Genomic DNA, 13,860 nt, shown 5'->3' with positions numbered 1-13,860 from the left:
CCTCTTTTCTGATTTATTCCCTGAGTTTCATGTAAACACATCTCTTCAAGCCATGAAGTGGGTTCCATAGGAAAACAAAAAGCACCAGACCTAGTTGTAAAGCACCCTTTATCTGGTCCAGTCCTGATTTCCTCTCTGCTTCGTTGCGGAACCGTCTTCGGATGGTAGGAAAAACCTTGGTCTCCCAGGCTTTCACCAGCAGGGCATAGTGATCCTCCTGGAAGGAGAAGGCAAATGTGAATGGAGAAGGAACACCTTGTGTCCTTCCCTGACTTACTACGGCTTTCACCCCTGAGGTCTTCACCCCGCTCAAATGCTACTGGCAGAAACACATTGTGCAGACCATCAAACTAACTACACCCTCAGAGGCCAGGGGAGGCAACAGCTGGCTTGGGGTGAGCGCTTCCTTTCCCTCTAAAGCCATATAAACACTTCATATGATCCCAAACTTCACTGCTGAATTACCATCAAAGTACTTCTTTCTCCAACATCCAGATTGCTGCTGGGCCATGGAGCCAAACAGATACAGCTACTGATATGTGGTTTAGAAAAATGAATACCCCAATTACTGTCCAAACACAATGATATATAACTGAAAGCATAAAGACTTCAGTTTTGCATGCTCAGATCAAAATATTCCTCATGGCTTGTCTTCATCACCAGGGAGCTAAGCGACCGCTGTGGGGCTCTTACCTGTGGGATGTCATCGTCGTCATCGTCATCACTTTCGTCATCTGCAATGGGGGGTGGGTGGGGGTCTGGCCCAGAGGTGATGAAATTCTCATAGCTGAGCTCCACTTTATAATGACAGGAAGTATCACTATCATATTCTGTAACAAAGCACAGTGACAGTGAATTCTAGGCAAGGGCATATGAACTCATACATGGACAGATCAGATTCTCTTAATTTGTGAGATACAAAGACTCTTAGTTCTTAGAGGAATTTTAAACCACAGAGTCAAGGAATAACTAATCGTCTACAATTTCCTTGAATCCTAAAATAGTTTATATGGATATAATTCATTCAACTCAAAGAAGACTTTAGATGGTTCTTCAATAAGATACAGAATTAAACAGACTCTTAAAACAATTTTCAAACCAGTATCCCAAGGGCCAAATACGGCTGCAGACATCTCATTTCTTGAAGCTCATTTTTATTCAATCTTATTATGAGATTTTTCAAATAATCAGGAATGTTTTTAGTGCATACCTACACACCTACCATTTAGATCCCACAATTAACATTTTATTATTCTTTGATGGGTTCCATTTTAAATCAGTTTAAAAATGATTAACATTTAAAATTAGGGGATTTTATATAAAATTCTGTGGTTCTTAGCTGTCTCATAAAAAGTGGACAATCTTTCAGGCCTGCATTTCCATGTGGCAATATTCTGTTGGTTCTGAGTAGTGGCAGACTTTTTCTATGTGGGGGATGGACTCTCCAGATCACCAGGCTTCATCCTGGCTCCCTATTTTATCCGGGCCTATTACCCCATTACCAGTGGGCACTGGAGTATGTCCAACCTAAATGGGTTTATGGAATTAACAGCATTCCCATTTCCAGGAAGCAGGTGGACCCTGAGGGGAGGGAGCTTACGTTGCTGAGCAGTGGCTACGGCAGCAATTCGGCATGGTGGCCCATGAGTGCCCGGGTCTGACGCAATACTGGTGCCAGCATCGTTATCACTGTCAGAGGCCATGGCAAAGGGCAGGGCCTCGAAGTTAGCGCTAATTTCCTCGGCCAGGTCAGTGCACAGGTCGGCAGCGTTGCGGTGGGCTTGCCCTTCAGCGTAGGCAAATGGGCGGGAGCCGAAGTTAGCGCGAGTCTTGGTGTTCTGGAAAGGAAACCAAAGAAAGGACTTGAAAGGAGTTAGGTTACTTATGTGGTCACTTTGAACACCTCCAAGTGGACTTCATTCACTGTCCCCAGCTATGGAGAGTCTATGACCCTGGGAGAGGGGCTGGTGCAACTACAGACCCTGGTGCTTCGAGCTGGGCAAGGCCGCCCTGCCCCTCACCTCACACTCATGCTCTTTGCTATTCAAGCTCAGTGACCTTTCTTGTTTCCAACACTGTTCCTTTCTACCTGACACCACTGCACATGCCACTGCCTTCCCCTGCAACATTCTTTCCTCCAATTTTGTCCATTTAAACCAGTTAAAATTCCAGATCTGGCTCAAACATCACTTCTTCAGGGTAATACGGATGTGACCAGATTGGCTTGGTACTTGCTTCCCTCAAGTCTACGATTCAATCATATTGTGATGATTAATTTTATATGCTGATTTGACCGGCCACAGGGTGCCAGATTAAACATTGTTATTGCTGGTGTGTCTGTGAGATTAACATTTGAATCAGTGGACACAGTAGGTCCCTAATGTGAGTGGGCACTATCCAATCCATTGAGGGTCTAAATAAAACAAGAGGTGAAGGGAGGAGGAATTCAACCCTTTTCCCTTTACCCCTGCTTGGATTAGGATATCTCACTCCATCTTCTCTTTTCTCTTGCTATTGGACTGAGATTGAATCAAGCCATGCCTCTCCTGGGTCTCTGGCATGCAGATGGCAGTTCATGAGACTTGTCAGTCTCCATAGGAACATGAGCCAATTCCTCAAAAGAAATCTCTCCCACCTCTGTCTACATACACACACACACATTCTTTCTCTCTCATATATATATATGTACACACACACATTTATGTGAATGTTTGACTAGTACCTGACTCCTCCAACTGGATTTAATTGCACAAAGACCGTATCTTTTTTGCTCATTGTATGTCCAGAGCTTAGCATAGTACTTGAGATATAGCACTCAACATAGGTGCTCAATAAATAAATATTTATTGAATGAATAGAACAGGCTGACTAAATTATTGACATCTTTAATCAATTCAGTGAAGAAAGAGAAAAGATGCTATGAGAGACGTGGTACAGGGGCACATCCTACAAGATCTAAGTCATTCTAAGATTTGGGCTTTCACAATATGTGACACAGGATGCCACTGACCTGTTGAAAGCAGAAGAGTAACATGACCTAACCAACATTTTTAAGGGATCACTGTAGCTGCTGTGTTGAAAAGACATGTAAAAGGGCAGGAACTCGGGATGGGAGGAGAGGGAAACATAGGAATACTGTAACATGCTACCCAGAAGGTGAGGGTGGCTGGGCCATCAGCTAAGTGGTCAGATTCTGGATACATTTTGAAGGTAAGTCAACAAGGTTTGCTGACAGACTGGCTGTAGAATGGGAGGAAGAAGAGGAGTCGAGAAAGAGGCCAAGGTTTTTGGCCTTAGTGACTGGAAGAATGGAGCTGCCATTTCCTGAGACAAGGCAGGCTAGGGAAGAAGCAGGCTGGGGGTGGGGAAGAGTTAGGCTCAGTTTCAGACATGTTAACTGGAATATCTATTTCTAAATGTTGTCTAGGCTGCTGAATATTTGTGTCTAGAATTTAGGGTGAGATCTGGACTGGATATAAGGATGTGGGAGCTACCAGCATGTAGTAAATAGTAATGTCCCATAGAACATTAGTTGTTTATAGGTGCTCCTTAAAAACCAGAGTTCCATAATTAAGTATAAGTGTAGGGATGCTAGGTTAAATAAAGTTTAATTTTTAAATCTTTACTGAAGGATACCTCTGAGCTTTTGGTATACTAAAGCAACCCAAGAGGGCCATGTTCCAAACTCATTTAACCACAGGCTTTTTCTACTGGCATTGGAAGAACACCAGCGTCCCTTGCCTTGTTGTTTAGGAAAGATGGCCAAAAGGAGATCAAAGCATTTAAGCACTCAGATTCAATGCAAAGGAAGGACCCACTTCTTCAGGTTTTTTGAGGTTCTGTCATCAGGTACCACATACTATGTCAACCAGGCCACGTCTAGAGTCTTTAATTTTTCCATTCCCGATGGAACAAATTGCTGAGGAGAATTTGGTTTTCATTCCCAACAAGACAACCTGCCTTTTTCTGAATATGAACCACCGGCCACATCCCACCCGAGACATCTTCGAGATACGGTGAGAGGCGCTGCCCACAGTATGTGAAGTACACACGGCCCTTGGCAGGCTGCCCGGGTGGAGGAGGCGTCCCCTCGGTTCTCTCCCAGCCAATCCCTGCCACGTCACCTAGGGCAGAAGGAGACAACACTTTTTTTTTTCCTTTTTATTGACTATTAAAATTCCAATATGTAACTGGCATGCGGTCACGTACCATTGACTATCATGGTTTTTATTTATTCATGCCATCAGTTACAGTTGAAAAAGACATGGAATACCTTGTATTGGGTTGGCCAAAACATTCATGTGGGTTTTTCCATAACATCTTACGGAAAAACACACAGGAAATTTTGGCCAACCCAATATTTAGATATATATAAAGTAACATAGTTTCCCTGGTGGTTCAGATGGTAAAGAATTCATCTGCAATGAAGGAGACCTGGGTTTGATTCCTGTGTCAGGAAGATCCCCTCGAGAAGGGAATGGCTATCCATGCCAGTATTCTGGCCTGGAGGATTCCATGGACAGAGAAGCCTGGCAGGCTGCAGTCCATGGGTCCACAAAGAGTCAGAAGACTGAGCGACTAACACTCACTCACTCAAAGTAACACAACAGAAATAAACAATTTTAAAAAGAGAAGTCAGAAACTGTTCAGAAGAACAAAAACAGTAGTGTCTACATAGTTACATAATTACACATGAAATTAAACCTTTATTTTCCAGGCAGCTACGACAAAAATGAAAAACAGTGGATATGATTTTTTAATAGAGGAATACAAGTTTTTCTCTTTTGACATGTACAAGATTGCTTATGAATAAAGATAAGAAAAGTAGTATTTTCTCAGCAAGTTTGCAGACGACTTAGAAAGGGTCTAAAAAATATAATTTAAAACTCCACCTACAGTGTAAACTAAACATACATCATTAACTCATATTATGACTCCTTAGTTATATTTATTTAAGGCATTTTTCAGGAAGTGAAGATAATACAAGCTAAGCTGCTTTCTGATGAGATGACTAGATCCTGGGATGAACTTAGAGAACCAAGGGGACCATGTCCACCACATCAGCACTATAGGCTGCCTCAGGCAAGCTGCTAGTGCACATAGCTTTACAATTAACCCGCTATAAACTCTCCAGTCAGTGCATGAAGTTCTGTGATTCTGCTTTTGATCAGTCTCACATGCTTTCTTTTTTTTTTTTGGCTGCACTGCATGGCTTTCAGGATCTTAGTTCTCCAACCAGGGATCGAACCAGTGCCCTCAGAAATGAAAGTGTGGCGTCTTAACCACTGGACTTCCAGGGAATTTCCAGTCTCATATGCTTTTGATACCACTAGGCTGGGTTTCCCAATGGCTGGGGACTTGCCATTGTTCACCACGGCATCTGCAGCGCCTAAAAGAGGGCCCAGCACATAGGAGATGCTCAAAGAGTAACTGTTAATGAACAGACACTGAAGGTGTTGGTACCGAGGTTGGGATCCTGTTGTTAAAAGTAGGTTCTTAATTCCTAATACCACACAGACACATTTCTCTAAGAAAAGAGTAGATAGCAGGCTTGCTTGAGGTCTGATCCAAAATTTTCTCAAAAACTAAAATATGATCAAACAAAACAATCAACTGTAACAAACAAATAAACCACCTAATTACAGGTCCCCTGCTCTCTCTACTCCCCTTCCCTTTGTGCTTAAAGCACTTAAGTACTCAGCAGGTTACAGAGTTCTGCTCCATAGAGAGAGAAACAACCTGCCAGGAAGTAACTTTCTAAGGCATAACTTGACCATAACTGAAAATACCATGCTCACTGGTAAAGTACAATTTAATAAGCAGCTCCCTCAAGGAAAAGTGATGACCAAATTACCCCCTCAGACAGCTACAAGAAGTTATCTGTCGGGTTCAGTGACTCAGGAATCCCTACCTAAGCATCTCAGATCATCTATCACATTTAATAATTTCAAGTTTCATCAGAGATGATGCTAAGATGTATTGTCTGAAAATAAGTCACCAACACTTTTGGCTGCTTCTAATGTCAAGAGGACAATATTTGTATTATGCTACTTCTGGAGCAGTTAGGGCTATTCCTCTACTATGACCGATCAAGTTATTATATGGAGGCTTAAAAAGACAAGGGGAAAGATTTTCTCTTTATTGAACCGACTATGTGACTAAAACACCTGGGCAGAAGATCTGCTGAAGCTGGACTGGATGTTTAGCCTGCTGAGAGCAAAGTCTATAGCACATTGTCTTACCTACTGATAATGCATTTCTTGAGTGCTTCAAGGTGACTGGTAGGGGTGGGGTTGTTGGTTTTTTTTTGGAAGCTATTTATATGTTTATTAATGAAAGGCTAATTAAAGACCAAACTTCAAAGAAAAGCAAAATCTCAGATTTTTCTAATGACGGAGGAATGACAGTTACTGTGACTCCTAAGTTACCAATGACAACAGTGCCTCCTAAAATGAAAGGTTCAGTGTAAACCAGGGGACAGCAATGACAAGTATTTCATTTTCACTAGAAGACACTGTCCATTTCCATTTGCTGAGTTTTGTTAATTTTGACCTATTCTGGCCCAAACCTGGGAACAACAGAAATAGACAAGGTACAAAAAAAAAAAAAAAAACACCTCCCACCATACTCACCAGGAGAGAGAGTTACGTCTAATCGAACGCTCTTCCACTGTAATAAACTGGAGCCATTGTAATGCACAGCTCGGCCATTGCTATTGAAAAAAAAACAACAAACAAGGAACAGTCAGAGACAAGGCTAATGGGCCAACATAGAGGAAGGTAAGCAGTGAATGGGTGGAGGAATTTCAGTAGCAGGAGAGTAACTAGAAGACAAATCCTAAGAGCTCTTCTCTTTCATTGAACATGAGTGTATTTCCAACTGGTATTGTCTACATTTTTTAGGGTAGAGACTATAATTATATTACTATAGTTTTAAAATACCCACATCCATGTTGGTTTTTTTTTTTTTTTTTTGCCACACTGTGTGGCATCTTAGTTTCCTGACCAGGGATTGAACCCATGCCCCCTGCAGTAGAAGCACAGAGTCTTAACCACTGGATAGCCAGGGAAGTCCCTATTTTTTTTCAGGTAACAGTGATAGCAGCCACTTACTTATGGAAAAGACAGGTGCCCACTGGATTAGTCCATGCCCCATCTCTTTTCTCTGCTTCTGTAGCAAAGCCAAAGGAAACTATTGGTCCAGTATCATCATCTGTATCTCCATAGGAAACAATTTCAATTTCCCAGTAGAAAGACGGGGCCTGAAGAAACACCAGGAGTGGGCAGACAATCAGGGCTCAGCATGGGCCCTTCAACTTCCTCTTTCTCTCATATTTGAAGGACAGAGGCAGAAGACAAAGGGTCCTGTGATTTCTCACCTGAACGGGCAGTGGTGAGGTGGCGTAGATAAATGTGCCCCTGGGCAGACCGCCCCCCGCACTGGGGTCTGCTAGGAAGGTGACAGAAGTGAGGTGCGAGGAGAACATGCAGGCTCGGACAGGTGGAAACACTCGTGAGGGGCTCCACGTAATCTCTTTGGGCTGCAGTGGGGAAAAACACTCTCATTCAATAGCATTGTGAACACAAAATGGAGATGTTGAGATTTCAAGTGACATTTTTTCTCATATATTTTTAACTGTCTTATTTTGAAATGACTTCAAATATATAGAAAAATTATAAGAATACAGCAATTTTTGTATACTCTCACCTAGTATAAATAAAATTTTTTGAGATACAATTCACATAACATGTAACTTTCCAATTTAAAGTGTACAGGTCAATGGACTTTAGTATATTCACAGAATTCTACAATCATCACCACAAACTAATGTTAGAACGTTTTTGTTCTTCTTAAAAGAAACTGTACCCATTAGAAGTTAATTCCCATCCCTCTCTCCTCCCAGTCCCTGGTAACCACCTCTATGCTTTCTGCCTCTCTGAATCTGCAGGTTCTGGACATTACAAGAAATGGAATCATACAGTATGTGGTCTCTTGTGACTGGCTTCCTTCACTTAGCATCATTCCAGTTTTATCCATACTGCAGCATGTATTAGCACTCCACTACTTTTTAAGGCTGATAATGCTCCATTGTATGAACATGCCCATTTTATGCATTTATTCATCAGGGGATGGACATTTAGGTTGTTTCTACTTTCTGGCTATTATGACTAGTGCTGCTAAGAACATTCACAGATATGCCAATATTGGCCATTTTTGCCTCTTTTGCTTTTGCCCCTCAAGTGAAATTTGTTTTTTCCCTGTGAGTCTGCTTTTTCGTTTGTTTTATTCACTAGTTTGTTGTAGTTTTTAGATTCCATGTATAAGTAATATCACATATGAAATGTCTTTCTCTGTGCCACTTTTGCTTTTTAGTCACTCTATGTATACTTTTTAGTATTATTACAAGATGAACTACAGATCTAAAATTTTAAAAAAGTTTTCTTTTTTTGTTGTTATTGATAATGCAGAAATTATTTACAGACTGCCAAGTTCTGCTCCTCTGCTGTAATCTTTCAATGTTCGGAATGTCAAGTTGATGTGCTTTGACATTCAGAGACGAGAGCATGTCGCTGCAGAGCTCATACCTCCAAATGGCTTTGCAAACACCCCTTCTAAAATCATGAACGTGCTGCCTGGAATTCTGTAATTCTCTGATGCTGCGTGCTGCAGACACAGCAGAGGGCTCACCTGTCTCCGGTCAGCCTGCAGCGGAGGCGGCGGGGGCCGAGCACAGTCCCGGTAGAGCATCCTTAGCCGTTCACACTGCACTTCCACAACTGCCAGCCGCTCTCCTGGAGGGGAAGATGTCGAAGACGTGCAAATAAATCCTACAACTCCGGAAAGGGCTCCAACTCTTTTGGAGTTGGACCCGAGCAATGAAATACAGAGATTATTCAAATTCTTACAAAAAGCAAACACCCTGAGACATCTTTGTCTCCTACGTGCAGTTCAGCAACAAAGCAATGCAGTCAAGTGCACGGGCCCTGAGGTTGGGCTGCCTGGATCAAGAATCTGGTTCCATTACTTGATATTTAACATCTCACTGCCAACATGGGGGTAAGGACAGTACCTGTGCCTCACAGGGTGGTTGTGAAGATGAGACAATGCAAGTTAAAGCCTTTAGCCAAGTCCCTGACACATGGCCAACACTCAGTAAATGAAAGCTATTATCATCATCTAATGAAAGAAAACTATTATTTTTATCATCTAAATTGATTTTTTAAGACTATAACCTGCTGAACATCTCCCACAACCAAAGCACAGGGCCAGATGTTGGAAAATAGAAAGCTAATATGAGCCGAAGTCCCTAATCTGGGAGGAGAGATAAGACGTGTATATGCACACACGCACATGACAAAGAACACAGTGCAAGGCTGAAGTGTTATTATGTGACATACGACACAGACACGGGCAAAGATGAGAGACAGACCAAAGAGGGGAGCATTACAATGGCCAAGTCTGTGGCTTACTTTATCCCAGACTCACTTTAGAGAATCAATATATTATTGCTTATACATTCTATGACACATTCATTTATGAAATTAAAAAACCTTGATATATTAAAAAATAAAAATCAAAGAACTCTTTATCTTCTACACACTACTTTGAATCTCATGTAGTAAACAGCATTTCTTCTGAGCACAGACTCTAAGTGGGCTATAAGAACCTACTGCTGTGTTGGAAAGTAATTCAGACATAGTTTTTCTTTTTTTCTTTTAATACAGATAAATCAGCAAACTTAGATACCTACTTTAAACCTTAAAATCCTTTCTGGTAATCCAATATGTGAGTTATTCAGGACTGTTAAATTTGCCATGGATTTCCCTGGTGGCTCAGATAGTAAAGAATCTGCCTGCAATGCAGGAGACCCGGGGTTCAATCCCTGGGTCGAGAAGATTCCCTAGAGAAGGGAATGGCAACCCACTCCAGTATTTTTGCCTGGAGAATTCCATGGAGAGAGGAGCCTAGTGGGTTACATGGGGTGTAACCTAGCCTAGTCCATGGGGTGGTAAAGAGTTGGACACACGGAGCGACTAACACTTTCACTTTCTTGACATAGGACACTATTTTAGAATATAAATTGCTGTGTATAAGCTCATAGTCTTCTATTTTGTAGCAATTAATAAGAACTTGCCACATGTTTCTTTCAACTCTTTGTTTCTATAGGGTTCTTTTCCACAGGGGGAAAAAATGGGTTAGATGGGTTATTATTAAAGCTATTTGCTCTAAATTATTATGATTTCTGGCTTATACATTAAGTACCAAAGTTAATTTCACAGAGTAAGATAAAATGTATTCTATTTTATTCTATAAAATGTATAAGAGAGACCCAGAATGAGTCCTAGAGAAAACCAAATGATTCATTCAGAAGGTTATATGTTTGCTAAAATCAGTCAAATAAGTCTTAGGATGCAACCTAAGCCAAGAATATTAAAAAAGCAGAAGTAGGGAACTACCTATGACACATACAAAATTAAATAATGAGCAAGTGTTCAGTCACAAGCAATTTCACTTGAGAAGCTGAGCAAGCAAGCTCCTTTTATTTTGTTCTTGCTGTCTCTTTTGGGGGGATCTCTCTGAGGCTTTTTAATGGTTGCTGGCCCCAGACAGCTATGCTTATTAAGGGAAGGAGATTTGAGAAGAAAAATAGATATAAAAACGAAGATGAATTAAAAAGCAAAAACAAGCCAAAAGAAATCACTGTCACATGAAAAAGGACAAAAATTTAAGGACAGAGAAATTAGAGAGTTACAGAAAAAAAGCAAATAGCATGAGAGACAGTAAATAATATAGGTAACAAAAATGACCAAAAAATAGATAAGATTAAAAACATTAAGGGAGGTAAAGATATCTATTTTTTCTTTAGTTTATTAAAACATCAGTACAAGAGCATTGGAGAAATGCTAATCTAATTGTGAACAATTATATTTAGAGTCCAACTAGATCCTTGAGGATAAAGGGTAAATTTTCACTCAGAAAAACCCAGGCCAACCATCAGTGTACAAGAAATTCAAGAACACAAAAACATATTAAATGACACCATAGGATATACAAAATCCAGACTATGGGAAACTTCAACAAGTAAGATACTGAGGGGAATCTGTATTTTAAAAGCGATTTAAAAGACAACAATGAATTACAATGGATGAATTCTAATTGGATTCTGATTCAAATAAACAAACGTAAAAACAAGTATGACTTTGAGAAAATTAGAAAGTTAAACACTGACTAGATATTAAATAATATTAAATTATTGTAAATTTTTCACATGTGAAAATGATATTGTGTTTAAGAGTCCTTACTGAGATACACACTAAAATATTTACAGATAAATAAAAGGAATATCTAAAAATCTGCTTAAAAATAATCCAGGAGGATGCAGTGTAGAAGAAACAGGATTGATTATGAGTTGATAACTGTTGAGACTAGATGATGGAAACATGAGGGTTCATTATATAAAAATAGTCTATTTTTGTATTTGTTTGAACTTTTCCGTAAGCACACATACAGACACACAGAAACACAAACACACAAAGATGGATGTTAGTGCAAATTTCTGGACTCTGAATTCACATGTGGCCAATGACAATAGTCAGAAAGTATCCATAGCCCTAAGGGCAGGTCACAAAGAATTCTAATACAGAAATGAAACCCACTTATTAATATGAATGGGGCAAAGAAAATACTCTGACATCATGGTCCTAAAGTTAAAATGAAAAATGCTGATTTTCTAGTTGGCATATACTGAAGCTTTTTATTTACATTTGCAGATTTGAAATGAAAGTCAGTCGTTTAAGTGCTGTGTCTAGAGCTTAGCTGTTGGAAGTGTATGTGAAAACAGTCAATATTCCATTCCAGATTGTCAGTGTGCTAACAAACCTCGACACAAAGGATAGAAAGGAAAGCAACAGGTACTTACCAGCACTGCATTCCTGGGCTACTAGGTTAAGAACTTCAACAGCTGCTGGACACTGCTGTATGAATTCTTCACAAAATAAGCTGTCTTCTAAAAGCTGGGCCATGACCAGGCATGCTCTTAATGTTAAAAGATTTACAATATTTCAAAGTCATCAATGGTCATTCTCTAAAAAGCCAACTGTGAAAAACATTTCAATCAATTTTATCCACTAATTTAAATCAGGTTCCAACTCTCCATTCCTCTTGCTTTCTTACTGAGCTGCATTGGTTTGAATATATGTAACTAGCTTCTCTTTTCCCACACAGTAACCACTGACACTGCATGGACAATTGGAAAAAGGGGAAATGGTTGCCATCTCCCTACATGAAGACACCAAGTGCCAGCTACCAAATAAGCACTGTCTCCTAATACCTTTTCCTAAACTTTGCTCTGTAGGCAATATTAATGTTCTGAGAACAAGAAGGACCCAAATGCTTGGGAAGTCTGTACACTGATCTCTCTCACCAGATTCAAAACATATATTAGAACTTTCTGGCAAGTTTCATTTTCAAAAGAAACTTGTTGCTATTGTTTAATTAGAAATAAATGTGTTTTCTTTCCAATTCTGACACTTGTGAACATTCCCTAATTTTCTCCTCAGCAGTTTGGAAAGAGACTAGATAGGTACTGATGTGGTCTGAACTACTTAAAAAAGGGCCAAGTGACAGAAGACTTCCTGTGATAGAACAAAGCTCTTTGACCAAAGCAAATCAATGGGGTCTATGCATGCACTCCATATACCAGTCATATTTTGATTGTTTATTTCCTTAGGGAAACAGCTAAACTTTATTTCAAAGCTAAGAAGTTGGGGAATGCAACAAAAACTGTAGTAAACACAGCACAAATGGATGGTTTCTGTTACTCAGTTTGGCATGAAGTTCATGCTGTGGACCCAGTAAACCTGGCACAGAGAGGCCCATGGAAGATGCCTGTCCCTCTGGCCTGCACCACTCAGCACATTAGGGGGTCTCTGGAGGGCGCTCACCTTGTTCTTATTTCAGCCAGGAGCCGAACGACTGCCATCACAGGAGCTGACCCATCTCCTGTTGCAGGAAGTGAGGTATGAATAGAGAGACTTCCCTCCTGAGGAAGCAACATGGACTGGACTGCCTGTACTACCTTCTCAGTAATGGACAGTTTATGAAGAGGCAATGCCTGATGGCGGTCGGGGGGTGTGGCATGGCAGAAAGTTAAATTCAAGTAGTTAGTTTATAAGAAATGAGGGTGTTATTATCATCTGGAGTTAATTCTCAAAATTTCAATTAAAAAAAAAATCACCATACAGAAAATTGCAAGCTAGACCAAAACAATTAAACATACAATATACTGCGGAATATTCCTCACCAAAGAAATGAATTTGGTCATTTAGGTAAAAATCTTCACATCAACGTTACTATTAAATAATTACACCCAATATGTAAATATATATCATAAGTAAAATTTAAGAAAACCAAGTATTTGTGCTTCAGCACTATGCACGTGCATATTATTCATTACAGGATGGTTACCATTTGCAGTGACATTTGAGGATACATTTAAAAATCACCTTACCTCTGCTCTTGGAACACAAAGTCTAGACAATGGAATAGTCAGTGTGTCTGATGCTTGCGAAGTCTTTCTACAGTCTATGGGTGGGAATCTGACCGTAGCTATACCTTCCTGTTCATTGATAGAAGCCACCACTCCGATGCTTCCTGATATTCCTCTACCTAAAACCTAGAGACACAGATGGGTTAGCACTACCTACCAACTCTGATGGTGCGAGCAGCGATCTGATGTGACAAGCGGGAGGAGTAAATCTACAGCTGTCATTACCCGCATTACAGCAATAGGTTCTTATAACGCAGATGCCAAGCCCTGAATGTGAGTTAAAATAATAGGTCCTAAAACCTTATATCAAG

General features: G+C 40.3%; 1 protein-coding gene across 7 annotated transcripts in view; it reads right to left on the bottom strand.

The window, feature by feature from the left end:
- The window catches only part of HECTD4 (HECT domain E3 ubiquitin protein ligase 4), a 170,887-nt gene that overhangs the window by 32,962 nt on the left and 124,065 nt on the right, over positions 1-13,860 (bottom strand). For all 7 annotated transcript variants that reach the window (XR_008703547.1, XM_055550472.1, XM_055550473.1 and 4 more), the window contains 11 exons: positions 13,511-13,675; positions 12,945-13,114; positions 11,921-12,036; positions 8,689-8,792; positions 7,379-7,540; positions 7,113-7,261; positions 6,633-6,712; positions 3,961-4,124; positions 1,601-1,838; positions 694-830; positions 91-217 (listed from right to left, as the gene is read on the bottom strand). Coding sequence is in view for 6 of the 7 variants with exons in the window: in XM_055550472.1 (XP_055406447.1) it covers positions 91-217; positions 694-830; positions 1,601-1,838; positions 3,961-4,124; positions 6,633-6,712; positions 7,113-7,261; positions 7,379-7,540; positions 8,689-8,792; positions 11,921-12,036; positions 12,945-13,114; positions 13,511-13,675 (1,612 nt within the window). In the remaining variant the exon portion in view is untranslated. The remainder of the gene's footprint in view (positions 1-90; positions 218-693; positions 831-1,600; positions 1,839-3,960; positions 4,125-6,632; positions 6,713-7,112; positions 7,262-7,378; positions 7,541-8,688; positions 8,793-11,920; positions 12,037-12,944; positions 13,115-13,510; positions 13,676-13,860) is intronic.

Source organism: Bubalus kerabau, chromosome 16 (assembly GCF_029407905.1).
Source record: "Bubalus kerabau isolate K-KA32 ecotype Philippines breed swamp buffalo chromosome 16, PCC_UOA_SB_1v2, whole genome shotgun sequence".
NCBI classification, from domain to species: Eukaryota; Metazoa; Chordata; class Mammalia; order Artiodactyla; family Bovidae; genus Bubalus; species Bubalus kerabau.
This window is presented reverse-complemented; position numbering and strand designations above follow the sequence as displayed.